General features: G+C 43.7%; 1 protein-coding gene across 1 annotated transcript in view; it reads right to left on the minus strand.

Moving 5' to 3' along the window:
- BCKDHB (branched chain keto acid dehydrogenase E1 subunit beta) overlaps positions 1-27,823 on the minus strand; it is a 179,760-nt gene that overhangs the window by 115,630 nt on the left and 36,307 nt on the right. The window contains exon 4 of the mRNA XM_083177148.1: positions 3,572-3,705. Coding sequence (XP_083033274.1) covers positions 3,572-3,705 — 134 coding nt within the window. The remainder of the gene's footprint in view (positions 1-3,571; positions 3,706-27,823) is intronic.

A 27,823-nucleotide genomic window follows, 5' to 3' on the forward strand; every position in this document is an offset into this window, starting at 1 on the left:
AAAACAGTGCGGGAGAGTCCGGGTTTGGCGGATGCCAGGAGAACATTACCTGCCTGACTACACTATGCCAAGGAGGGATAATGGCATAGGGCAGTTCCCCTTATCTCCAGGGAAGGGTAATCTTAATGCTTCAGCACACCGAGACATTCTAAACAATGTTATGCCTCAACTTAATGGCAATAGTTTGAGGAAGGCCCTTCTAAATAGTCAAACATTATTGTGCCCCAGTGCACAAAGCAAGGACTATAAAGACATGGTTTGAGGAGTTCAGTGTGGTAGAACTTGTCTGACTTCACACCCATCGAGCACCTTTGGGTTGAACTGGAACAGAGACTGGTCTTCTCGTCCAACATCAGTGCCTGACCACAAATGCTCTACAGAATAAATGGCGACAAATTCCCACAGAAACATATAGCAACTAGATTCTAGCGATTATCTTCTGGAAAATGCTAGATAAATATAATTGGATTGGTTGCTATGGGCAACATCTCCAGTTTTTGAACACGCACTTTATACCCCTTACTTCAAGACGTATTGGTCTGGAAATTCTCCAGGAAAAACTCTTGAGATCTGACTGTAATCACAGTCTAGCAGAAAACTTACCTCCTCGATATGGGGAATCATTTTAAAGGCTATTGGAAATCATACGCTGCTTTGATATGGTGAAATGGTTACCATATGCTATCCAAGTTAAAAACAATGCAATGTATGTACACAAAGAGCAGAGATTAAAAATAAACAGCAGATTTATGGGGTGTAAAGTTTTACTCCATACTTCACTTAATGATGTGCAGAATAAAGAATAATCCGCTTATATGTCCCTGGCCATGGTGACTGCCAGCTCCAGGCGGCACAGGAGAACCCGAGAGACTAGCAAGATTTCACATATGCCCCGTGGAGCCATCCGGGATGAGACAGCGCATCAGCACTAAGCTGATGCACTGTGAGGGGGTCTAGCAGCTATCACAACAAAGTGTTATACCTGTAATATATGTGCGAGTACAATAGATCTATAACCCTTTGTTCACTTGGAAGTTTCCTTTTCTTAAATGAATATGTACAATGGGCTTGACAAGTATCGAAATGCATCATGTGGGACAGTGTTTCCCAAGGAAGATCTACCATATTAAGTATTAATATTAGTTAAAGCATTTAGATTGGTATGAGAATGGAGCCTATTGATCGAAATGAGCCCATCCCCAATTGTGCATGTGGGTACAGCAAAGCAGTGTTTTTGCAGGCTGCCTGGCCCATTTACTTTTAACCATCCCAGTACAAATGGTGGATACCACCCAATGTCAAAGATGATCGCATGCACAATGCATTATCACGGATATCGATCCTAGCTCCTTGGTAGATAATTTTTTAGTGTAAAAACTTACAACTGAGTACCATACGTCAACATAGACTCTTATTTTGAACATTTCTATAAGTCAGTTTGCCCAGGAGCTGCATAATATGGACCAAGGAGTTAGGACAACTTTACTATCAAGTTTACTTCTATCTTCTAATTTAGAGCTCCTAGGGTGATTGGGTTATTGACTCTGATCCTAAACAAAATACAACTTGAATTTTCATATATAAATCACCTCATAAAAACATGAGCGAACAAACTCAATTTAGGCATAGATCAATATTTTCCTTTTTGCCCAGTTAAGAGTCTATACATTGAGAAGACAGGTCCCTGCTCATATTACTTCTATTACAATCTATTTGGTTTTGTTAGGAGCATATGTTTCCACAAATGATGCTAAGACGCATACCATAAATTGCAATACATAGAAGCACACAACCTTAATATGGTGCTGGATGTCCTTTTCTTTCCATCCTGTGTAATGCACCTTTTTCTACATACAGTATGAACACAGTACAAATGTTTGAGCCACAAAGCCTTTGTTGCTTTTAGCTTGTTTGCAGCAAATATTAACATGCATTATACATGGCCTTAATGTATTACGTGCATTGATTTTTTCTAAATTTGAACAAATTATCTTGGCCCAGCTTATTGCTTCCCCAGTATTTTTAGGATTAACTAGAGATGTGCACATTGTCAAACGGGTAATGTTTTGCTGGCAGAACATTTTTACTGCTTTTCACACCCTTAGGAGTCATTACCCTGTAATATCCATGCTTAGTGGGTGGCTGCACATAACTGACAGTTTCCAGACCACCCAGCAGGTGCACAGGCAGAGTTCACCAATGGTCACATTTTCAAAAATCTCAATGGTGATGCATTGTGATCGGCTTGCAAACGTTGTGCATAAAGGTCAGGACCGGCCACTAGAGGGCGGTACTGAGCTGCAGCCAGTGCCGCCCTTTATTTATTTACTTACAGTTTCTTATATAGCGCAGCAGATTCCGTTGCGCTTTACAATAGTAGACAGTGATAAGACAAACTGGGTAACAACAGACAGACTTGGAGGTAGGAGGGCCCTGCTGCAAGCTTACAATCTATAGGGATATAGGGGGGAAACATAAGGACAGCAGCAGGAAAGCTCCCACGAGGAGAGCAGGAGAAAGCTGCAGCAGCTGCCAAGTGTAACCCAGCTATTCATCCCAGCACTGCAGGGAGCAGTCTCTTTATTTGGTCAACGCCATTTTTTGATATATTCATTTTTAAATGTGTTCCATTTTAAATATTCATTCATTATATATTAATTTTTAAATGTGTGTGTGTAACTTCATAAAATGACAAGCTATAATGTATTCAGCACCAATACAACCAATGCCAATCAGCACCGTAAAAAAAAGCCCATACAAATGAATGGGCAGCCACTGATTGGCTGAGACTGGTCTCAGCCAATCGATGGCTTCTTATTCATTTGTATGGGCTTTTTTTTTTTTAAGTAGGGGTGAGCGGGGTGTCGGTGAAACAGGAGTGGTATCCTGTAGGTTTGAATAGGGCGCCTAGAACCAAATTGGTCACAAAAATTGTACAGTGTGTATGCACCTTTATCATTCTGAAATGAAGCAACCAGATAAGTTGTGAATTTAATTCTGCACAACAATGTACCAAGATCTTTCATTTGTTATATGATGTGACCTGTTCAGGCAACTTCATCACAGAAATAAGTCACTAATAAAAATCTGACTTACGTTAATAATATAAAAGTAATTCACTTCTAGGAGAAAAAATAATTTTGAGATAAAGTGGGATACCATCCTACAGAACACAACATTCTACAACTCCCCATATATAAAATGAGCCACAGGCAACTACGAAATTACTATGGTCATTAGAGAAATCAATAATGCGATTGACGCAAACATTCTGTTGTATTCCGAAACCAAAGCTTCAGTCAAAATAGTCTCCTGGATTTCATCACTATTCCTCAAGAACACAACTGCCATTTAGAGAAATTTCTTGGTAGAAATATTTGTTTCTAAAATTAGAAAATTAATTAGGCACATGAACACAAATCTACACAAAAATCAAGTAAATTTAATCTTGTTAGCTAAGCGTGTTGAATTACAAGTCAAAAAATGTTTTTATTGGACCATTAAGAATTGTAAAAAAAAAAAAACTCATGTTACGTTGCCACCTTATTCCAAAAAAACTGACTGTACAAACCTGATCAAATGCTGGATATATGTAGTCTGCAAACTGGATCTCAGCAATAGAGGTGGCGCCAGCAACTGCAACTCCAATGCCAAATCCAACAATCCCTTGTTCACATAATGGAGTGTTGAAAACTCTTTCTTTACCTGGAAAACAAATTGAATAATGGACTTTACCTAAGTGCATTGTTACAAATTATAGCTAAAACTTCAAATAAGAAAGGAAGAAAGTCACTACTACATATTAATCAAGACACAGAAATATCAATGGCTCATTCTATTATGTAATACACTGCAAATCTCAGCATAAAGAACCCAGATTATTACTCCCTTGGTACAAAATCAAGGACCCCATCCTGACCCAAAGCTTGTGGCAGCCACCACGCATAAAACACACATGCCATAGTTTAATACCAATTAGCTGTGCTGCATAAACTAACATTATATACTGTAATATACATATGCTAGTTGTCCGATGGCCGAGCAAATGTTTATACTTACGCAATTCTTGTTTTAACCTACCCTTCCCAACCACAGCAGGGCAAAAGCTCCTGTGGCAGCCAGAGCAGGTCCTCGACTATCCAACCACAGCAGGTCAGGTGCTGCTGCAGCAGGCACAGCATGTCTCCAACTATTCACCTTCCCAACCACAGCAGGGCAGAAGCTGCTGCAGCAGCCAGAGCAAGTCTCCAACTATCCACCTACCCTTTCCCAACCACAGTAGGGCAGAAGTTGCTGCAGCAGCCAGAGCAAGTATCCAACTATCCACCTACCAATGTTCCCTCTAATTTTACGAAGGCTGTGTGCAGCAAAAGATTTTGGCTGTGCAACTTTGGAAGGAAATTAAAAATTTTGTGCGTCACATATATATATATATATATATATATATATATATATAACTGGAAAATTACGTTCAGCATTTGTGTTAACTTTACTTCAAAATGATTTTAAACATTCAAAACACAGTACACAATGTAGTTAATGGGTGAAACACACATTAATTGAGTCCACAACTGCAAAAAGGGACCACTGCTGCTTTGTGCGCTCTGTTCTAATGTCTGTGCGAACGCTCGTCGAGTTGTGTGCGCGCGCACATGAGCACAGCTTAGAGGGAACACTGCCACCTACCCTTCCCAACCACAGCAGGGCAGAAGTTGCTGCAGCAGCGATAGCAGGCCTCCAACTATACACATTCCCTTCCCAACCACAGCAGGGCAGAAGCTGCTGCAGCAGCCAGAGCATGTGTTCAACTATCCACCTTCCCTTCCCAACCACAGCAGGCCAGAAGCTGCTGCAGCACCGAGAGCATGTGTCCTACTATTCACCTTTCCTTCCCAATCACAGCAGGGCAGAAGCAAAGCAAGTCTCCAACTATCCACCTACCCTTGCCAACCACAGCAGGGCAGGAGCTGCTGCAGCAGGTACAGAAGATCCTGAAAACCCTCAATGAATAAGCAATCAAGAGAAAAAAATAACTGACTGGAGATCAATCTCACATGGATATCACAACGATATCTACAGTGTTATGGCAGTGATAGGTGACCGGAAACATTTCTGGAGCCATGCTGAATGCTGAAACCCTCAAAAGAGCCGCCCAGTGCTCTTCATAACAGCAGAAACAAATACATTTAATCAATGAAGGATACCTTTCACTAATGGCATTTGAGCAGGACTGGTAAACAATCTAGTACTGTTTTCAGATCAAAAATGCAGGGTCGCATCGGGACTTTGAAATGGTTCAGTCCCGATGAGACCTTTCATTTGCAATCCGTTCACATTGCATCAGTGAACCGGCAATATTGGTGGTTCGCTGGCGTCATGTGGGGGCGTGGTGGAGCATCGGCGTGTCAGCACTTAGAGTTGGCGCTGCTCCAAGCACTGCCTCCTCCATAGTGTAAATGGTCGCTCGACCCGTTTAACCCATTCACAGTGCACAGCAGCATCGAACCGATAAGTACACTGCTTTTTACCCGGTTCGAACTGCCGTGTTTCTCCCGGTTAGCTGTAACCATTAACCCCTTTCACATCACACTAATTACCGGGTCGAACTGGCAAGAAACCAGCTTGTACCCGGTAATTAGGTGCGATGTGAAAGGGATATAACACACATATGATTACAAAGCAGGAAGGAGCTGGATGCAGTAAGTGAATGTGTGAAGGGACTGCCTATTGCCCATCACTGGTCTAAGGGAGTTTATTCCCAACTGGTCAGATTACATTCACAATGTGTATATATAAATCTGCAATTCAAATTTTACCCTCAGTAGGGATTAATTCCATACACATAAATCTGAAATGGAAAATCCATGTTTGCATACAGCAAGGAGAAAGTGCTATCCGAACATTAGAGGTCTAATGCGGACACTATGGGGAAGATTCAATTAAGCATGAGCTCTCTATGAGTCTTACATGAGGTGTGTGTATCAGAGTGAATTTTCAGGCATTGCCATACAGAAGACATTGATTATTGTGCTTATTGTACTTCAGTTCTTTTTTTTTTTTTTTTTTTGTATAGGACAATTTTATTAAAGAATCAAAAGCAAGAAAACATTCATCACAAACATGTCATTTCAAAAGAGAAGTTGTGATAAACAATAATCAAATAGAAGATCGAGATTAATGAAATAAAGCGAATCATATAGATATCTTGCAGAGAGGATTCCCGCACCAGAGTAAATAGATATCTACTGGACTGCCCTTGCTCTGGTTTTTTACATATTTGGGGTTAATGCCCTTTAATTATGATACAGAGGTGCTACCCTTTACTTGAAAATTAGTTAATACACACACAAGAAAAGAAAGTACTGCTGGGTGCACTGGACGTCCTATACAATTAATATAAAATATAACTTTTAATGAGTTCAAAGATAAAATGGTGAAATATAAAAATATTTTCAACAGATGTGAGAAAGAAAGAATAAGTATTAAAAGAAAAGGAACACTGTCTCTATTGAACCTTTATTTGCAGGGATCAGGGCCGGCGCTATCACTAGGCAGCATTAGGCAGCTGCCTAGGGCGCTGGCCGCTGGAGGGCGCCCTTGTTGCACCAGGTCCCTTCAGCCACCGCCACTTTCCTCTAGATTTGTTTAAAAAAACCTGTAGTTTCCAGGGGTGGGGGATTGGGGACAAGCACCCCAACAGCAATTCAAACCTCATGAGCGGTAGCGCTGACAGCGCTATGGAGCAGCTGGCGGCAGCAGCAGCAGCAGCAGCGCTTCCCTGCTAGCAGAATCAGGAAGCGCGGCGCCCCACCAGTCCAGCAGCAGCTGCCGCCCAGCCCTCACCAGCGGTAGCGCTGACGGCGCTATGGAGTTGCCGGCAGCAGCGCTTCCCCACCAGCAGAAGAGGCGGGCAACCAGGCTGATGGCATCGGGAGGTGTCAGAAGCGGGGAGCAGTATCCAGCGGGGAGCAGCTGACAGCGCTATGGAGTCGCCGGCAGCAGCGCTTCCCCACCAGCAGAAGAAGCGGGCAACCTGGCTGATGGGAGGTGTGTGCAGCGGGGAGCAGTTACCCCCCCCCCCCCCCTTCCCTCGAATCATGTTATGCCAGTGGTAGGCTACCTAAGTTACAGGTATCACGATGCGCCCTTGCTGTGTGGGGGTGGGGGTGGGGGATATATGTATAAATGGATTAATGCAGTGTATGTATGCATGTATGACTAATACATACACTCATACAGTATGAGAGAGGCATTAAAAGTATGTGGTCAGTGTATGTATTGATGTATATACTGTAAATATGTGTGTATGTATGGAAATACTGTATGTATGAGTGTGGGAGAGTGTGGATGGATGTATTTATGTACTGTATGTATGAATGAGGCAGTGTACTTACGAGGGAGGCTATGTATGTACTGTATGGAGGCAGTGTACTATGTATGAGGGAGGCAGAGTGTGGATGGATTTATTAATGTACTGTATTTGGAGTGTAACCAGCAGGTGAGGATGCCTGTGGTGTCCAGGCACAGCCACCTGCAGGGGGAAATTGCGAGGGCGGGGGGGGGGGGGGGGGGGTGTTTGGCAAAAGTTTTGCCTAGGGTGCCATGAGACCTTGCACCGGCCCTGGCAGGGATGTATGTCCCTGTGTGTTGTTGTGGATTTCTACAAATACAGAGAGCTTTTAATAAACTTATTTTCTCTATATGTATACCGTGTTCTTTTTTATTGTATATTGTTATTATGTATCAAATGTCGAAGTAATTTCTCTGTATCCAAAAGTTGTTACTTTTGTAACCTTCTTTAACAGGAAATTAATGTATTCCTTTGTGTGATTGTACACTTTGTATGATTGCACAAGTAGCCTTGGGAGATATTGCGTCTATTCAATACACACTGTGCGATTCCTATGTAGTTAATAGTGACTGATTTAATTTGTCAGTCCTATTTGCGATTTTTACACTTTATATATAATGCTTTTCAGATTACCCAGGTAGATTTACGTGTGCCTTTTCAGGGTTGCTATCACCCCCTAAATAATAATTCTCCCTGCGCTTCCCAGTCCCCTTAGTAATCGGCGGGTTTTAATTGTCGCGCAGTCCCTCAGTTTTTAATAATGCGGCTGTTAGCTATTGCGGCGTTAATCTCCACCACACCGTTTCAATCCTGCCCAGCCTATGGCTCATGTCAGCTAACACCTTCTGCGGGATCGCAGTCCTGTGGCTGCCTGTATGCCTGCGTTTGAACGCAGACACGAGCAGACTCACGGAGGGTCTGGGAGCTGGCCTGTCAGTTTGGTACTGACACCGCTCTCCACCTCCCGCTGCTTGTTCTGTGCTCACGCCGGGTAACAGAGGGGACCAGCGTCTAGGTAATCTTTAGGCTAATACAATCATACACATTTCTAAGGTTATTATATTATATTATATTACTGCCACATTACACAATTTTTCAGAGACAGTGGCCCTTTGAGCCAACGATCGTTTCACCAAACTGCTTTATCAAGGCAATCCTTTATTTATATGGTGCTACCAGGGGATCCACAGCATCCAGTTACAGAGTACAGTATATAAAAAAACAGTGACTTACCGTTCAAGACCATGCATAAACATAGCTGCATCAACAGACAAAACTGAAATAAGTATAAGGGTGGCAGAAAAGCAAGGGATATAGTGCTCTCATAGGGATTATGGAATAGAAGATGGTTAAGAAAAGCAAGGGCACATGAGGGATGAAGGCCCTGCTCATTAGAGCTCACATTCTAATGGACTATTATTAATATTGAAATTGATAATGGGAGACAATGGATAACATAAGAAGTGGGCGACTGTATTTTACCTGTAGGGTAATGAAAATAGTTTCATTTTTTTTTCAGCCAAGTTATAAAATGTACAATGTTGAGGTCATGATAGAAAAGCAACCAGTAGCTTGTTACACACGTCAGTGTTACATCGTTAGTTGGCTCAAGGCTGTGAAGTCACTGCCAAGTGCTATACTTCTAGTCCCAGGAGCAGAACACACACCTACCATGTCTAACCTTCTAGAGTAAGACACAATGGTGGGGGCACCACTTTCAACAGTACGGAGTGTGTGTTCCAAGGTCTAGTATGGCCTTGTATTCAACGGATTCTGGTATACGAGAGGCTACCCAAAAAAAATAATAGTGTATTTATTTGTACAATTAAAACATCAGTCATCCCCCTCTTGAAACAATACATTTGAATAAATGTTTTTTTCCATTGCTCAAAACATTTTCAAACTCATAGTCGTTGAGGAGTTTTAGAACTTTTGCCCTTTTTTCCGCCTTTAACCTCTTTAATAAAAAAAAAATTGCAGAGGGGGGAAATCGGGTGAATTCGGTGGGTGAGGGAAAAGTTAAAAAAAAAAATGCTTAACACTTCGTGCTGTGTGGGCAGGTCCATTGTCATGATAAAAAAAAGAACCAGTTGCCTGTTTGCTAGAAATCTGGAATGATTTTTTCCCCTTAAATTGTGATGCAACCTTTTTTAAAACTTCCAAATACAAATTTTGGTTGACTGTTTGACAAAGGTGTACACAATGGTCTGACAGCGATCTTCCAGATGAATGTCACATTTTCATCAGTTCGGGTGGTGAAAGAACATCCAGAAAGAGGTTGATTGACAATTGACATTTCACCTCACTTGAAACAGGAGAACCATTTATAATCTTGTGTTTTAAGGCCCATACACACTGGGCGACTTTGGCGTGCTCATCATCGCCGGGAAAGCCGTTCATCAGCTGGTATTACCCGCAGATGAACGGCTTTGCATAGCTCTGCGCTATGCAAAGCCGTCCTCCCCCGCCAACGGCACGGGCAGGGTGAAAGCCGCTCATTGTGTATGCACTGAGTGGCTTTCCCCCCAGCGATGAACACAATCATCACTGTCCGTACATGCTGGGCATAGTCACCCTTATTTAAGGCAGCTTCCTTGCAAGTTGTTTATAGCTTAACAACCCCATTTTCCCCAAAAGTAAACAAAAAACTTAGCAGCGCGCTGTTTGATTGAATAACTTGTGGCGGGCATACTGACCGAAGGGTTCCGCAAACATTCACCTAGCTGTGGAAGCTAGAATTTGATTCCTGTTTCTTTCGGGTACCCAATCATATTGCTCAATGCAGATGTGTCCTCATACATCAGTGCTACAGTCATGTCAAACAGCTTATTTGATGCGCAATTTCCCATGAGGGGATTTACCAGCACCGTAGTCCTCAAAACACTATAGACTGACTCTCTGACAGATAGGTCTCTCTGCTGTGTTGCTGGAGGCATACTGTAGTTGCAGACTAACAGCCAAGAATTATTATTTGCATCAAGCTCCTCTAATATTCCACAGCTTCTCTTTGAGGGGTAAAACCATACTTACGCAGTATACATTTATAGGTATTTGGGCACATAATATGGAAATGTTATGAAATTATTTTTTGTTTTTTATTGTAGCACACAAAGAGCCAAAATATTATTACTAATTCCAAATAAAACTAGTTAGTAATGTGTAGGCTCCAACAAGATGTTAGCAGTACTAAAAAGATTTCCATACTGTAATGTCTAATCAAGGCATATCATAATAATGGTGAACAGTTTTGTTTTGCAAATATGAATTGGTTGTCCAGAGTGAGGTAATGGCTAAAAGTCTTTATTTCTCCCTATTAATTGTGTTTGACTTCTGCAAGATAAAACAGAAAAATAATGACCTTAACATATGTCACATCTTAAAGAGCCCAACCCAAAGGTTTCTACGTTTCATTTGTAGGACTTTTTTTTTTTATTTTTTAATGTAAATATTTGCTGTAGGTATGATGTATCAAAATATTCTTGTTACAGGACTTAAACTCAGTGTGGGATAAGTGTTCAGGGCTGGAACTAATGAAAATCTCAGAGATCAATTAAATTTGTAGGAAATAACTCAAACAGCCTACATGGAGGATTAACGTAAAGTTACTGTATGTCTAGTATGCTTGGAGAAACAGCAATACACTGAAATTCCCAGGAATTATTCCAGTTTGTCATTATAGATTTAAAAAACACTGCAGCCTGGCAACAAACCAAAAAACACGGATACTGTAAGTCACTTCTACGCGGAACAGATATTTTAGACCTTTTCGTTATTTACTTTACTCTTATGGGGGGAAAAAACACAACCAGGCTCAACTTTTGGAAGGCAGCAAGTTCAAGCACACATCCCCTTATGAAGTACAATATACTGTACAATGTTTCCCAGTCCAAGGTTGTCTGCTAAAAAGGCAACAGGCTCAAGACTATGGGGCAGATGTATTCAGCCTGGAGAAGTAATAAAGTGAAAGGAGATAAAGCACCAGCCAATCAACTGCCAACTGTCATTTTCAAACACAGTTCATTGGCTGGTGCTTTATCTCCTTTCACTTTATCTCAAATGTATCTCTTCTCCAGGCTTAATACAACTGCCCCAATAAAATAAAAGGGGCCAGATGCACTAAGCTTCAAAAAGTGAAAAAGTGGAAAGTGATAAACAACCAATTAATCAGCTCCTGCCTGACATTTTTCAAACACAGTCTGTGACATGGCAGGTAGGAGCTGATTGGCGGGCTGTTTATCACTCTCCATTTTATCACTTTTTGAAGCTTAGTGCATCTGACCCACGAACAATTCTAGATTAGGGTACATAATACAGGGGGTTTCATAAAGATGGATATATGAAATGAAATCATTCTCTTTCTCTCTCTGCAACTATGAACCACCAATGAATAAAACCCTACTGCTCTAGCAGTACATTAATATGAACTGTATTGGTGGGCACCTCAGTGTTTGGTGATCATGAAGATGCAAAAGCCATTGACACAATCCCTGCCCTTGTCCTGTGGATTTCCACTCCTGTGAAAGACGGAGGAGTTATAAACAGGTTGTTCCAAAGGCTCTCTGCATAATACTGTATGTCATATGATGGTGGAGGTTGTGTTAATTAAAGGGTGTTAGGTAAGTCGCATAACTCTCAGTGTAATGAATATCATTTAGGAGCTTATTTATTACATTAACAAACTCTGAAAACACCAGGTGAATACCCACAAATCCTTAGTGTCCCCTAAATAAGGGATGCTATACATCCCGGAATTTCTTGCAAACGTTCTGGATTCGGGTTGTGTGCACCTACACCCTGAAACTTGCCCAAATGTGCCACCTTCATGAGGGTCAGACAAAGTGAGCTTGCCTCTGAGCAAACCATGTGCACTGCAGGTGGGGCAGATGTAATATGGGCAAAGAGAGTTAGATTTGTGTGAGTTATTTTGTTTCTGTGCAGGGTAAATACTGACTGCATTATTTTTACACTGCAATTTAGATTTCAGTTTCAACGCGCTCCACCAAAATTTAACTCTCTCTGCACATTACATCTGCCCCACCTGCAGTGCAGCATGTTTTTTCCCATTTTGAGAACAAATTTGTACTGCGATCTGAATAAGGGCCTGAGTCTGTATAACACTAAAACAGCCGACGAGGCACTAGGACCCAGCAGCTTGCCAGTAGCACAAACTCAAGACAGAAGTACCTGAGCAGTGCAGGCACTGGGGCAGGAAGTAGCAACATGCACATAGTGGTCATGGTACAGAGTAGGGATGGCCATCGTTGCAATGGCCATCAATGGCAATTCTGCAACTGGCCATCTATAGTGCTAAACTATGCAATGGCTGACCATCAAATTTTTACATATCGATGGTCAGCCATTGTGTTTGATTGATAAAACATGGGGGTGGGGCATTGCAGGTATCGGGGGTGGAGCTATGCTCCGTGTTCCGGCACTTAAAAAAAAACAACAACAACATTGTTTTGCTGTTCCATCGATGGAGGGAAACCATCTGGTTCTCCCCCATCAATGGCAAAAGTATTCGACATCGGCCATGAACCATCGATGATTTCGAATCATCGATGGTCGATGGCCATCCCTAGTACAGAGCAAGAACCGGTAACTATTGCCTGCCAGTGTTAGGAGGTTGGGATGCTGCACTCTCAGTTTACCTATCTTCCACTGTATTATCAAGGGCTACAGAAGGACCAGTGCGTGCTGCATCTGTCACACTCTACAACGGTCATCCCGCATCATTCAACTTCGCTCCTGACAAAACTGGGCAAGTCTTCTGTTCAGATGCCACCTGAGCACCTGACAACACAAAATAAACGACACTGTCAATCTCTGCATTGTGTAGTAACAGGGAGACAATGAAGTGGTATGACATGTTCCCGGAAGTGCCACCTATTCAGCATCATGCAAATGCACCCGCCCGCCCCCCCCCCCCCCCCCGGGCAAAAAGTAAAGTCAGGGTGCGGGCCTTGCATCACCAAGGGGCGGGCCTTGCATCACCAAGGGGCAGCTGCTGCGTGAGAAAGGGGTCCTCTTCCACGAGTCTGTGAGATGTCCCAGGATTCCGGGAGTCTCACGGACATTCCGGGAGAGTCAGCAACCCTGGCAAAATCAGATCATCATAATCGGATAGTCCAAATTGTCCATTAGCCTGAATCTCATTGCGTGTACACACAGTTACTAGAACTCCATTGTACCTTTTCTGTTGATTTACTTTTGCATGCAACATGCCATATAAGCCATTAATGTCCATAGCTGTGGTTTATATGGCTGACAGATATTTATGACACTGTATTGTATACCCCTTCAGGCCGCACATGCACAGTAGTGTGCATGGGACCCAAACACATCGTAGGGATATGCTCCACTCTGAGACGCTGTCCCTTTATGTGTTTTCTCATGCATTCAGACCATAAATTCTTGTTGACACAATATGAGATTATAATCATCTGCAAAAGAACCCAGCAATTGATAAAATATGCCTTTTAATAGAAAAAAGAATAATAAAAAAAAATCTTAGTATTGCAGCTTTATAATACTATAAAGCTTGCATAGCCTTTGCTGTGTTTACATTGTTTGAGACGTACACACAGTGGCCTCTCTCCACAAAAAGCCATGGGCCTCTGCGCTCACACATTTCGCAACAGGCCACAGGTCTCTGCTACCACATTTCACAACAGGCCATTCAACCGCCCCCACCACCCAAATCCACACTAGGACACGTGCCTCTGCCCTCACCCCAGCACTCCGCCATGTGCCTCTGCACCAGCAATCCACATTCCACTGCTCTGTCACGTTTTAACCATTTAGAACGTTATAAAGAAAAAGCACACTGACAAATTAGGAAAGGAATTCGCTACCACATTTTTCTTATCTTTTAAAATGCTTTAAACCGTTTTAATTTTTTTAAAACTTTCTTTGAACTGAACCCCAACATGGTTAACATATGCGTGTCTGGTCCAAACAAGTAGCACGCTTCCAACAGGAAATTACCAGTTCAAGATTTCCAAAGTACAGTATAGTAGGGATGGCCATCGTTGCCTTTGCCATCGATGGTTGCCATCGATGGCAAAAGTGCAACTGACCATCGATAGTGTACTTCTAGTCAATGGATGACCATCGATGTTTTTACATATTGATGGTCATCCATTTTCTTTGATTGATTTGCCTGTGGGCGATCAAAATACGGGACGGGGCTTCACAGGTGTCGGAGTGTGAAGTTCTCCCCCATCGATGGCAAAACTATTCGACATCGGCCATGAACCATCAATGATTTCTAATCATCGATGGTTGATGGCCATCCCTACAGTATAGCACGAATGCAAACTTCCCATGCATTGCCTGCATTAGGATCATGCACTTGCAAACATATCACCAACAACATGACTGCTAAAATACTTTGGTAGTAGGGGAGATAAACACATTAATGTGGAGCTAGCCATTAGTCGGACCATATCTATGCATTGGGGATATGCATACAGTTGTTAATTAGAAAAAAACACAAAAAATATTTTTAAAATCAGAGATGACACAAGCAGCGCAGACATTCTGATCCATTATGCTCAGATAATAGTGCTACAGCCTGTATGCTTCTCTTGTATGCAATGTAAACTGTCCTCTAATAAGTGCAACAGCGCTATTAACTTCACTTAGGGAAAATGGCATCAAAAGCAAGAATGGGTATGTCACTTCCTAATGTTTGGAATACAAAAGCAGTCGCATATATTATAGGCAATTATGCAAGTACTAAATGTGGCAAAGGCGAATAAATATAAAGGAAAAAAAGAAACTATGCATTTTAGAAATATTTTACATATAATAATCTAGTGTTTTAAAAAACAGGGCTTGAAAATGTCCTTTTTAAAAAAGAAAAAAAAAAAAAACACTAAAATAAACAACAACTAACCAACCAACATAAAGGAGCCTAAAAAGAAACATGTCACTGTTGTAGTCATGGGAAGAAAAATGTGAATCTCTCTGCATCTGCATGTTAATAAGATTTATTATTTCCAAAGGATATTGTCTTCGTGCTTGCGTCAAAGGCACAGCTGTTATCAAGGGCAGGCATACAGGTGAAAGCACTATCCAGGTTACACAAAACTATCTGCGTCACTAGTAGGAGAAAACATTGTGATGCTGTCTGTTTCAATTAACCTATGCTTAGAAATTTCCTCAGATCTAGTAACAGAAATAGCAGCTACAGTACCCTGTCAATAAGCAGAAAGCAGTCTCGTTAACTCCTAGCTTAAGCACAAAACATATAGAATGTACACCACAGTATGGCTTTCTTACTGCTACTCACGTAACGTTGCATATTTCCCAATACACACCTAAAGGATATTACTATGTGACCAGTAAGTATGCAGCACTACACCCTAGTAATGGAAATATGGAAAGCCTAAAAGGCTGAACACAGAGCCATTGCATTTTATCGCAGTATTTACATTGTATGTAGATCGACACCTTATTAGTTCTGCACACAGTAGCAAACATTGCATATAGAGCTTGTGTTGGAAAAGTCTACAAATCGCACACAAAGAAGTTACTGTGTTTGTGCAATACTAGAAGAGGCAGTGATACATATGCACAGTATAGCAGTATAAAAGCTTGAACAGAAGCCATAAACTGGGTACTCTGGGCTGGGAACGTATTTTTCTACTTATTTATCATTTACCGACCATGTGGACTACAATTTGGTATAGTAACCTTGCCTGAAGTGTGGAGAAGGGTCCACATTTCCATAATTTTGGCTCAGATTCGGCAAAACATACAAAATGGCACCACCACAAAATTAAAAAAAACTTGTCAACCATTTTTATATTGCCATTTTAACCCCATCAACCCTATGATCTACTGAACCACACCAGGGGAGGCTCCATTAGAGGGACTTCAGCATGGTTCAAAATTCAAATAGAGAGGCCACACCAACTGCCATTCCAAAAACTGACTCACTGGAAGTTGGTGTGGATTCCCTGTTTGAATTTTGAACTGTGCTGGAGCCACCACTGAACCACGCCCAGTTAAAAGGTGGTCCAGTAAAACTAGTCAAATGGATTAAACCGTGAGAAGACATTGAAAAACACAATTTAGGCATCCATACAATAGAGAGGGACTGCTGAATGGAGATTAAAGCAAGTCAAGATATACTAATACTTGGAGGTTAGCCTGGGGAATTTACCGGCCTCTAGGGAATATTTACTGTGCACTTACAAATTAATGTGTGCAATGGCATATGTATTGGTGTACAACTTCACTATGACTTAAAAAGTCATCTGTAATCCATCTGCATTTCAGGGTGGAGACTGGGAGGCGACATACAACTATTGCAATAAGAGGTGTCTTCATGGGCACGTTTGGGCATGTGGGTGCAATAAGTTTCAAAGCACCACAGCAGCCATATTTTGAGAAAGCCTCAAGGTAGGCTGTGCTCCCACTAGCAAATCAGAGAAAAATGGCAGCCAGGCATGTTTTGCATGCACCTCTGCACCACCATTTGTATCCATTGCTCCGGCCATCTGGGATCCATCCAAATATGTGAATTAGTCTCATACCTATATTATATACAGTACTTTGGAGTCCCACCCCATTGCAGGATAGGAAAGGCAGACTCCTGCAATGGTTATTGCCGAAGTAGGTGTAGCTCAAATAATTTAGGGGGTGACCAAACCATATTCTACTAAAAATCCCTATGTCTCCATCCTTCAAACTGCCAAAGCTGAGATTCCATTACTTCTATAAGATTGGTTGTCTGGGAAAAGTGTATATATATATATATATATTTTATCAGCAGCCAGCCCAAAACATTTCAGTGCCTACTTGCAGAATTCTGGTTACCCTTACAGCTAATCCACCTGGGGGATAATTACCACACTATCTTCCCTACACTACCATCCAGCAACCTCCACAGACAGAAGGAAATGCCTTTTGTAAACTCCCAGGAAATAGCATTCCCAGGTCAAAAATCCTAAATATGATGAGAGACAGAGCTTCTTTAAGGTTTCTCTGTGCAACACCCCAATATAGAATTTCCACACACAAGTCTAATTTAGGAGAAACCTTCACCACTATATGCATACATACATTTTAAGCATTGAAGCACCTAAGCAATGGAACAATGCTCTCACCCCCAACTGAACTCCAGATCGCCCATCTAGCCTTACACACTTGAGTTGATCTAAAAGTAAAATATTTTTCCACTGACGTGAAACCCAGTTTCACTATGAGGGGTTTAGAAGCCACGTGAACCATCTGGATTTTCTTCAAAGAAACACTACAATATAAATCATTCCTGAGGGCCTCCTAATTAGAAGCAATACTCTAGCTAAATGCTTCCTACCTTATGTCATATGTTGTTCTTTCAATCTTAGACTGCCCACTATCTAGGCACTACAAACTTGCACAGCCTGCCGATTCTCTGGCCTCTATTGCAGAACACATACCACAATTACAGTCATGCCTAAGCAGACTGAATGACATTATCAATATCATCAAATAAAGTTGGGTATTTTTATAAAAGAAAGCAATGTGATAGTATAAAAAGCAGGATGTTGTAAAAACAAATTCAAAGTTAAATACATCAAAAGAAAAAAAAAAGCTAAATAAATATCCTAACAATCAAAGTTTACAACTGAACAAAAGATGTTACGTTCCACAGGATAAAAGTTTAGTGAAGATTCCATAGCATGCACCAGACAGCCTTTTAGTGATAAGTAACCCAGGTAAAACTTCATATAAAAGAAAATTGATTTCTCGGAATGTTAAAGCCAATGATAACAGCAGTGTTTACACCCACCTCTGATGAAGGTCTTTTTTCTCACGGGAATACAGTATTAAACCAATCAAACTAAAAAGGTGACAGCAAGGTTGGCGTGGTGGTGGTGGTTGGGGTGGGCAGCATGATGGGGTGTGGCAGGGGTCGGATACCACATTGGGCGGACCTGAGCATGTGACAGCGTGATTACGCCATTGTGGCCCTGCCACACAATGCAGAGTATATCAGCATGACAAGTCAGGGGAAGTGGATGAGCAACAATGACATGATTAAGTGTAAAGTGCTTTATTGGACCCTTGCCGGACCGCATTCACTTCACAGTCTAGAGGTGAGGTGTGCCCGACTTGCCAAATCTGCCAGGAGGGCTCCCAAATTTTCAGTTTCGGTATCCTTATCCGGATATCCCAAAACCGAAATAGATTATGAAAACCGCAGTAAACACTGGCAAATATAGGCAGTGTCACATGTGGCTGTTGGAGAAGAGTGAGCTCACAGCACAGTCTTCTGCTCCTGCCTGCCTCCTATATCAAGATAGCCACCAGAGTCCTTACTGCGCACATACAACACCACGTCATCATTGCGGTATCCAATTAGGCACTGTAAAACATTGGGTGCGAAAAAGGTCCCAGTTGGAAGATATGGGAAAGTTGCTTTACAAGTGGTCAGCCAATGCTCACTAAAATCCCTATTGTACAGTATGTGTAGGGTACACTCAATATCCAACTGATAGGGGGGGGGACGGTACAGATGGCGAATCAGGATCTACAAAACCGATATCACAGTGACATTGGCTACTGTCTTTTGATACTTGGAGAATTGATTTTAATCTTAAGTGACTGATCAACTATACAAAAAAGCAAGCTGTAGAGAAAAAAAGAAAATCCAATTTAAAGATCACGAGTAGCTAGATAAGTTGTGCAATAAAAGTGATTTCACAGATACAATACTTTTTATAGTATAAAAAAGCTCTCAACCAATATCTATATAATAACCAAGTATGCTCAGTTATACTCAGCAAGTAAATTCACCTATAGATGACTGGTATGTATAACGTAATGCACAGGGCACGAAAAAGCTGGAGTGAGGTGACCCCACCTAACCTGGATATACTTTACTAGTCTGCCATATAACTCTTAATAATGTTGGTGTGTTACAGGCTTGGCTTACCTATGTCTCTCCAGCTGTTGTCAAACTACACATTCCATCGTGTTGTGCCACAGTTTTGCTATTAGGCATACTTACCTTCTTTGCAATGCCACTTTCACACTGCTTGAAATAACCCAGGTTTTTGTACGGGGGAAAAAACCCAGGATTGAAGGCAGTGGAAATGCTCCCAGTTGAAATATGCTGGGTCGGGAGGCATTTCAGCACGGCAAGCATGTTTGGTTAAACATGGATTCAAACCAGCTTGCAGTGCATTGTAAACCAGTAACCTGGGTCAATGAAAACCAGGATCTGTTCGATGCAAAGAAATAGTCGGAGCTAGAAAATGATCTCATCTCCTAGTGCAGGCTCAGTACCCGCCGCTGCTGACGTAACCCATCCGGCACTATGCAGGTCTCGAAGGTTAACAAGAAGGGTTGCACCCAGGTTGGAGCAGAATACAAAATCCCAGGTGTGACTCAGCTATATTTTGTGAAAGTCTACTCACTGTCCTGCAGTGTCTCCTCCCAGAGAGGAGATGTTGCAGGGCACTATATGGTGAGCCCTATCCAGTCATTTAGCCCCATCCTATTCCCACAAATGCCAGTGAGTAACATACAAGCCCGCCCATTTAACTAGGATGCTTCCCTTTGTCCACTGTGGTGCGAATGTTATCAGACACATGCAAAGATGGACTCAGAACTATCTTTGTGATTTCTTTAGTTTCTAAATGCTTCTATGCTCCAGGGTCTTCTGGAATTGGCAGGTACAGCTGCACAATTCCCCAGCGTAGATTTTGGGACTAGGAGGTAGGCTAGGAGGTAACCTGTTGCGCCATTAGCCCTTGGAATCTAGTTTATATACTGGGAAAATGGACAAACTGAGTTTTATCACTGGTCTCCCCATACTAACCGGGCATGATGTCCTCAGGGAGGTCCGAGAGTTAGTGGTCCTGGCAAGTGGAGCAGGAGACATTGCGCATTAAACCACATTATTGTGGCACTTCTCCCGCTACACAATGTTCTATAGTGTGGAATTAAACAGTGGGGACAGCAAAACAATGATACAATTGACAGCAAATCTCAGCACCAAGCCCTCAGACCACCCACCTTACTATGGAAGTGGGCAGGATATAGAAGGCTGGTGTACTCTACCAGCAGTGTAGGGGAACTCCCTGATTACAGGAGTTTTCCAAACATTCCGAGAGAATAGACAAGTATGTGTCTCCAGCTAACAGTGTGTATGGCTACAGGCTAAAACACCTCACACAAAACAAAAATCCAGCTTTTTACAAATACAGAATGCTCATTGTCAAACTTCCACAGCAGACTGTTAATAGTCTCCCATTATTAGCCACAACTTCAAAAGAGGTCTATGGATTTCTCTGAGCCGCCAAAGGGAACATACAGTAGTACGGTCACAGAATAAAACCTAAGGATCAGGTATATATATACACAAGGAGAAGGCCCGTGTGCAGCCTCCTCCATATGGGCGGGAAACGGTCATCTGTCAGACCACACTTAGGTCGACAGTCATTAGGTCGACCCCGGAAGGTCGACTGGCCCCAAGGTCGACAGGGTTAAAGGTCGACATGACTTAAGGTCGACATGGGCCAAGGTCGACATGGGCCAAGGTCGACATGGGCCAAGGTCGACATGGGCCAAGGTCGACATGGGCCAAGGTCGACATGGGCCAAGGTCGACATGGGTTTAGGTCGACAGTCATTAGGTTAACATGAGTTTTTCACTATTTTTGCCATGTGCCGACAGGCGGTATTTCATGCCCTACCATCCACTAGGGCGTGGTGGGAGAATAAAATAGTGTGCCGAGCGTAGCGAGGCACCGTGCCCGATGCGAGGGGCTGCGGTTCAACTCCAACTGTGTCCATGTCGACTGTGTCGACATTTGGGTCAAAAAACAGTGAAAACGCATGTCGACCTAATGACTGTCGACCTAAACCCATGTCGACATTGGGGCCAGTCGACATTGGGGCCAGTCGACATTGGGGCCAGTCGACATTGGGGCCAGTCGACCTAAGTCTGGTCTGACAGATGTACCGATTCCATATGGGCCAACTCCTTTCTTCCGTCAGCAGTACAGCACTATAGAGTCTTCGCACTAGATGGCTCACACTGTAATGCACAGATCTCCATGAAAATGGTGCAGCTGCCATTTTCCCTACAATTTCTGCAGTACTGCTACAGTAGTGGCAAGAGGGATAATTACGGTATTAAAAAGGAATGGGATCATTCGTCAGACTGCATTTAGGTCTACAGTCATTAGGTCGACCCCACTAGGTCGACTGGCAGGAAGGTCGACCTGACTTAAGGTCGACATGGGCCAAGGTCGACATGACTTAAGGTCGAATTTGCATAAAGGTCGACATGAGGAAGGTCGACTGGTCATAAGGTCGACATGGCTTTTTCACTGTTTTTTGATCCGAATGTCGACACAGTCGACATGGACACAGTTGGCAATGAGAATCGGACCCTCGCATCGCTCGCTTCGCTCGCAATGCTTCGGGCACGGTGCCTCGCTGCGCTCGGCACACTATTTTATTCTCCCACCACGCCCTAGTGGATGGTAGGGCATGAAATACCGCCTGTCGGCACATGTCGGCTCAAAAAACAGTGAAAAACCCATGTCGACCTTATGACCAGTCGACCTTCCTCATGTCGACCTTTATGCAAATTCGACCTAAAGTCATGTCGACCTTGGCCCATGTCGACCTTAAGTCAGGTCGACCTTCCTGCCAGTCGACCTAGTGGGGTCGACCTAATGACTGTAGACCTAAATGCAGTCTGACGAATGACCGCATCCCATTAAAAAGATGGGTGCAGCAGCTGTGGTGTGGGTCTCCCTGGTAGCATGGGCCCGTGTGCACCGCACTCATTAGAAATACACCACTGATGGATACTTGCTTTAGCTATCCTAGAGGAATGCAAACCTCCAGTTTCTGACATCTACTTTTTATATGGCATAACTATTTTTGCAGACACGGGACTGGGGTAAAAAAGGGCCTCACTTCTGTTGGATACACAATATGCTTAGTGCATTTGTACCTGGATTATTTAGCGGCTGGTGCACACAGATGTTCGTGAGCACATGACAGCTGACACAAGTGTACTTAAACACCGTCATGGATGCTACAAATGTGTTGGCTGCACGACTTGCCAGCACATGGTTGCCACAAAGTATTTTTTTCATCTGCACACGGGCAAACGATATGCCGTTATACAGTATATGCCCTAACATGTAACAGCTCATTTGTTGTGTACATGGTTAAATGTCTGTGCGGTTTATGTTATATCGGCAAGACCATCCACTCCGACCACGCACCGATCAGCAATAAGAGCTGCTCTGAATGGCAAACCTTCTAAACAACGTTTAGCTAGACACTTTGTGGAGAAAAAGCATAATATGTCAAGTCTTAAACACATCATTATTGATCACATACCGGATGAGAAAAGACGAGACGACAGACATAAAAGTCTCCTTCGCCTTTAAGGCCCATACACACTGGGCAACTTTGTGCCGAAAGTCGCTCAAAACAGGAGGTTTGAGCGGCTTTCAGCTCAAAGCCGCCCAGTGTGTATGGCCCGGCGATGAGCGGTGCTGCACGCTCCCGCAACATCGCCGGGAAAGCCGTTCATCTGCTGGTTATACCAGCAGATGAACGGCTTTCAGGGTGGCTTCGCATAGCGCTCTGCTATGCAACGCCGTCCTCCCCCCCTCCGTCGGCGCCGGGCAGGGGGAAAGCCGCTCAGTGTGTATGCACTGAAAACTAAAACTATGGTAAGGCATGCTGGGATGTGTAGTTCCACAACAGCTGGAGGGCCATAGTTTAAACATGCCTGATATAGTCAAAATCGGAAGCTCAAAATCGCACAGTGTGTATTCAACTCCAGAAAAATACAGAAAACGGAAAAAGGGATGGGGTTTGTCTGTATAAATGCCTGCATTGGACCTGCACCAGTGGGAAGATCTGCGAACTTTAGGACACTACACAAATGGGGGAAGTGAAAGACAAATCAAATAGTACTTAATTGAGATTATTATAATCCACATTTTTTAATTTCCATACTGAAAATGACAAAATAAATGAGCAGCATTAATACATTCATTTTCCTGCTGGGTCATTTTTGACTGCACAAATATAAATCGGAACAATTAAACTAACAGGTCTGGCAAAGGAAAACACATTTTAAGTATTTTAAAAGACAACTAGAGTGGGATGCTGCTGGACGTTATATTATTTAATGGAAAAGAGAATATTAAGTGAACAGGAAAAGCCAGGAACGATCAGGGAATAGTAATTACAACATTTTGCTGAAGTTTCAAAAATTATTTTTAAAGAACAAACAAAAAAATATGAAATTATACGAATTATGAACGAAAAATTGTAGAAAATTATTATAATCAGTTTGGGGAACCAATGAAGACAGGGAAAGTGCACTCTCAGCAGCCAGGACACCAATCTGCAAATCTTTTCGAATACATATTACTTCTGAACAAAACATACTTACCATCCAGCAGCTGACATGGTTAAATAGGAAAGGTTTGGACATAAGCCTAAGGGGAAAAGCTTAATGAAAAATGAAGCTTACAAAATGTGTATCTGAAGATAATAATAGAAGACTAGCAAATAAGTAGAAAAAACAACTGCAGAATTTAAAGAAAAAGAAAATATTTTAAATGTTCTGCATCGGACAGTCAGCAGAGGTTGCTTCACAGGTTTTCTGATTATGTAGATCATTTTGTTGGGTATTTGAGTAGTTTCACAGCGATAGTTAAGTAGTCAGCTTAGTGTCCCTGTCAGAATCAGCGTGGTCCCGCCTCCAGCGTAGGTAGCATAGTCAGCATCCCTGTCAGTATCAGCGTCGTGTTCCTGCAGCCGCAGCCAGCGTAGTCAGTATGTTCGTGGCTAACCGGAGCTTACGTAGTTAGCGTAGTCACTCAGCGTTACGCAGTTATCGTGTAGTCAGCACATTCGTGGCTAGTCAGAGCTTATGTACTTAGCACAGTTAACATGTGTCATCATTATTGTTTAAAATGGATGACATGACAGGTGTGAATGTGTTCCTGAAACACTATCCATGCCAGCCCGAAGCGTGACGAGTGCAGCGAGCCCCACGAGGGGAAGCATTACGCGTCCTCTCGACCGGGTCATACCCCCACTATCCACGTCGGTGTGCAGTTGATTTTATAAAGTGTGGCGAGCGCAGCGAGCCACCGTGTCCGAAGTGTGGTGAGCGCAGCGAGCCCCGCGAGGGGAGGCGTATTACTTGACGTGTATTCCGGGCTCGGGCTTGCTACGCTCATAAAGAGTGGGGAGCGCAGCAAGCCCCATGAGGGGAAGCGGTACGCGTCCTCCCGACCAACTATCCACGTCGGTGTGGAGTGGATTTTATAAAGTGTGGTGAGCGCAGCGAGCCCCGCGAGGGGAGGCATATTACTTGACGTGTATTCGGGCTCGGTGACTTGCTGCGCTCGCCACTCTTTATGAAATCAACTCCACACCGAAGTGGATAGTGGGAATATGAACAGGTCGGGAGGACGCGTAACGCATCCACTCGCCACGCTTCGGGTTAGCGTGGCTAATGTCGGGTTGAAAAGGAGGCATTTGCCAGTATGTAACATGGAGCACTGCCAAATGTGTCCTTTATTGTGCATGAGACGTATATGCTCCCACACCCACCTTTGTGCATGAGACGCACGTGCTACCAAACCCATAGCCCTGTCTCCCTGAAGCGGATACAAGCAGGGTTGCCGTACCCTGCCGCAAGAATTACTGAGACACACAAGCGTCTGAGACGCTCGTGCATCTCAGGCAAATGGAGCGCCTCTCCGCCGGCGTAGCCGTACCCTGCCACAAGAATTACTGAGACGCTCTTGCATTTCAGGCAAATGGAGCGCCTCTCAATCCAGCGCTTGGGATTTGTCGGTTACCGGCGCTGTGTGAGAGGAGCTCACTAGGCTTGCCAGGGAAGCCAGGAACAGAGCTGCAGCTTGCGGGGACAGTACGGTTACTACGCTGCCTGACGGGGACACTACGCAGGGCTGCCGTGGGGACACTACGCAGAACTGCCGCTGTGACACTGCGCTGACTATGATAAGCAGCTGTTGGGCTACGTTGCTGTCTGCTGACTACACGTGTGTCGACCAATTTGCTTGCTTGAGTCCTGTAATTATTCTTGTGAGGTTACCAGTTCCTCAATCACTCAGACACCGAGCAGATGGACAGCTGAAGCTGGGAGGGGGGATATACCGGACTCTTGAATCCACCAATCGAGACCCAGTGCAAGCCCACTTTTGGTATGTGCACCGTGGGAATTTAGAAGGTTTTAAAATGACTTGTACACATGCCGGCTCCTCATGTTAGTCGCAATCCTGGCTCAGGGGTCATACCCTCCACTGGATCTTGTGGAACACATCGTTTGCCCGGGGGGGCATTCTACTAAGCTCTGGTGTGGAGCGTCCGGTACTGTGTGGATTTACACAGGTTTCTGCTATCACTGCTGTGTGGAATAAGTGATAGTTTTGTGATTTGGAACGGTGATGCTACAAGGACTTGAACTGCTACCTGGATGTTTCTATGCTACATTTTGCCTCTTGTTCCTGTCTTTATCTACTTGTGTGTGCTGTGATAAAAATAAACCATATTTTGGTTTCATCTGCTCGGTGTCTGAGTGATTGAAGAACTCGTATCCTCACATTTGGCGGCAGCGACAGTGGGATCATTCAGACACCAACCATCGAGCACAGAAAGCACAGAAAACAGAGGATCAGACCATATGTAAGGAAACGGAAAATGCAATAAGGTGAAGTTCAGCAAGTGAGCAGGTGTCAGTCCTGTGAAAGGGAAAATGTTTCCAAGGAAAGAAAATCGATGCCTCAAGACCCCTGGAGCAGAGGACCTCGGGTACGGATGTTCTTCAGTGTATTGGCAGGCTGGGAAGCCGGATCTGTTATTTATTGTCAGAAAAATGCAGTATATCTGGGAGTACTGGGAAGAAGCTCAGCAGATGATCAGCGGGTGGAGAGTATCCAGCATACAGGACAAGTTGTGTTACCTAGGGGATGCATTCCTGCACTGTAAAGGTGAGGCCACCTCGTGGAATCTGCTGGGGGAGCCAGAGTTTGTAGAATTTACAGAGGAAGTGATTGCTACAGTGACCCAAATGCTACAGAGGACAATATTCTGAGGCTGAAGGACAAGTCCAGAATAAATTGATGTCCCAGATAGAGCCAGAGGAAAGGTCCAGAAGGGGGCTACTGCAATCTGGGCAGACAACCGAGGGGTCTGCCACAGAATTATTTGTTACCACAAGAGAAGGGTCGTTTTCAGGGGGGCCCCTAACTGCCCTTGAAGAAATGAATATGGAGGAGTTGATCTCAGAATGGCAGCTGCAAGGTATACCCGTCCAATCCTGCACGCGCAGGGAAATCATCCAGCAGATCCTTCAAGATCAGGGGGATCCTACAAAAGCATTTACCGATTATCAGGCATTGATTCTCCATTTCGGTGCATAGCTGAGTGTGTGGGAACAATTGGAGTGTCTGGAGGAGTGCTTTATTGTGGCAGAGGAAGAGGCGATTGATCACGGGCTCCTGGACACCCCAGCATGGCGAGACCAGTGTCGCAGGGTGGCTGATGAAAGGCACCACCTGCAACAGCTTCTCCCACAGACTAGGGAAGAAGCTGGTCAGTGTTCTCTACTGGGGGAGGTTATCCCCAAAGTAAAGGAAGTGGGGCCCGTTAGCCAGGCACCCCAGGAGGAGCTGCACTACAGCTTCCCTTTTGCTGAGGTGGAAGATGGAGAATTATTAACCTGCTGCCAGGGGATCTATGAGGACTGCGTCCAAGAGGAGATCACCGTGGTTAGAGGAGTATTCGCCAACATCCAGGCCACAAGCATACCAGTCACAGATGACGTCTTGTTTCAGGCTGCCCGGCATATTCAGCTGGGGAAGGAGGTTATCCAGGAGGAGGAGGTGTGCGCAGAAGTAGCTGCAGGTCAGAGACTGGCTTTTGAGGGGACAGAGCTGATACGGCCTGTCCTGCAGCCACCAGCGGAATTGTTCCTGATGGAGGGTCCCTCCTCAGCCCTGGGCATTGAGACCAAATGCTGTACTGAAATTTGCCATGCCCCTAGTTTGGGTTTGAGGGAGGAAAGATGTGACAGAGTGGCGGAAGTGCCAGGGCCAGAGTCCATATATTGGCATGCTGTTAGGCAGCTGTTCCTTGTGCAAGAGGGGGAGGTGGAAAGTGCTCCCTGCCCCATTATGCCAGAGGCACAAGTATTAGTACACCCTATAGGTGTGCCCAGTGTAAAAGGTTACAATGTTGCAGAGGGGGGGGTACCCAGCTTCTGAAGAAGAGGAATTGCTAAATCCCTTGTTAGTTCAGATGTATAACTTAGATTGTAATATAGCCCTTGCTGGTTCTGCAAACCAGCCGCCATTTACAAGATGGGTTTGGTATGATGTCACACTGTGGGACTCAGGTGGTACATCCAAACCCCAGATTCTCTGCTCTGAATCCCACTGCCCCAGGTTGTTAT

This window comes from Crinia signifera, chromosome 3 (assembly GCF_055691185.1).
Source record: "Crinia signifera chromosome 3, ASM5569118v1, whole genome shotgun sequence".
NCBI lineage: Eukaryota > Metazoa > Chordata > Amphibia > Anura > Myobatrachidae > Crinia > Crinia signifera.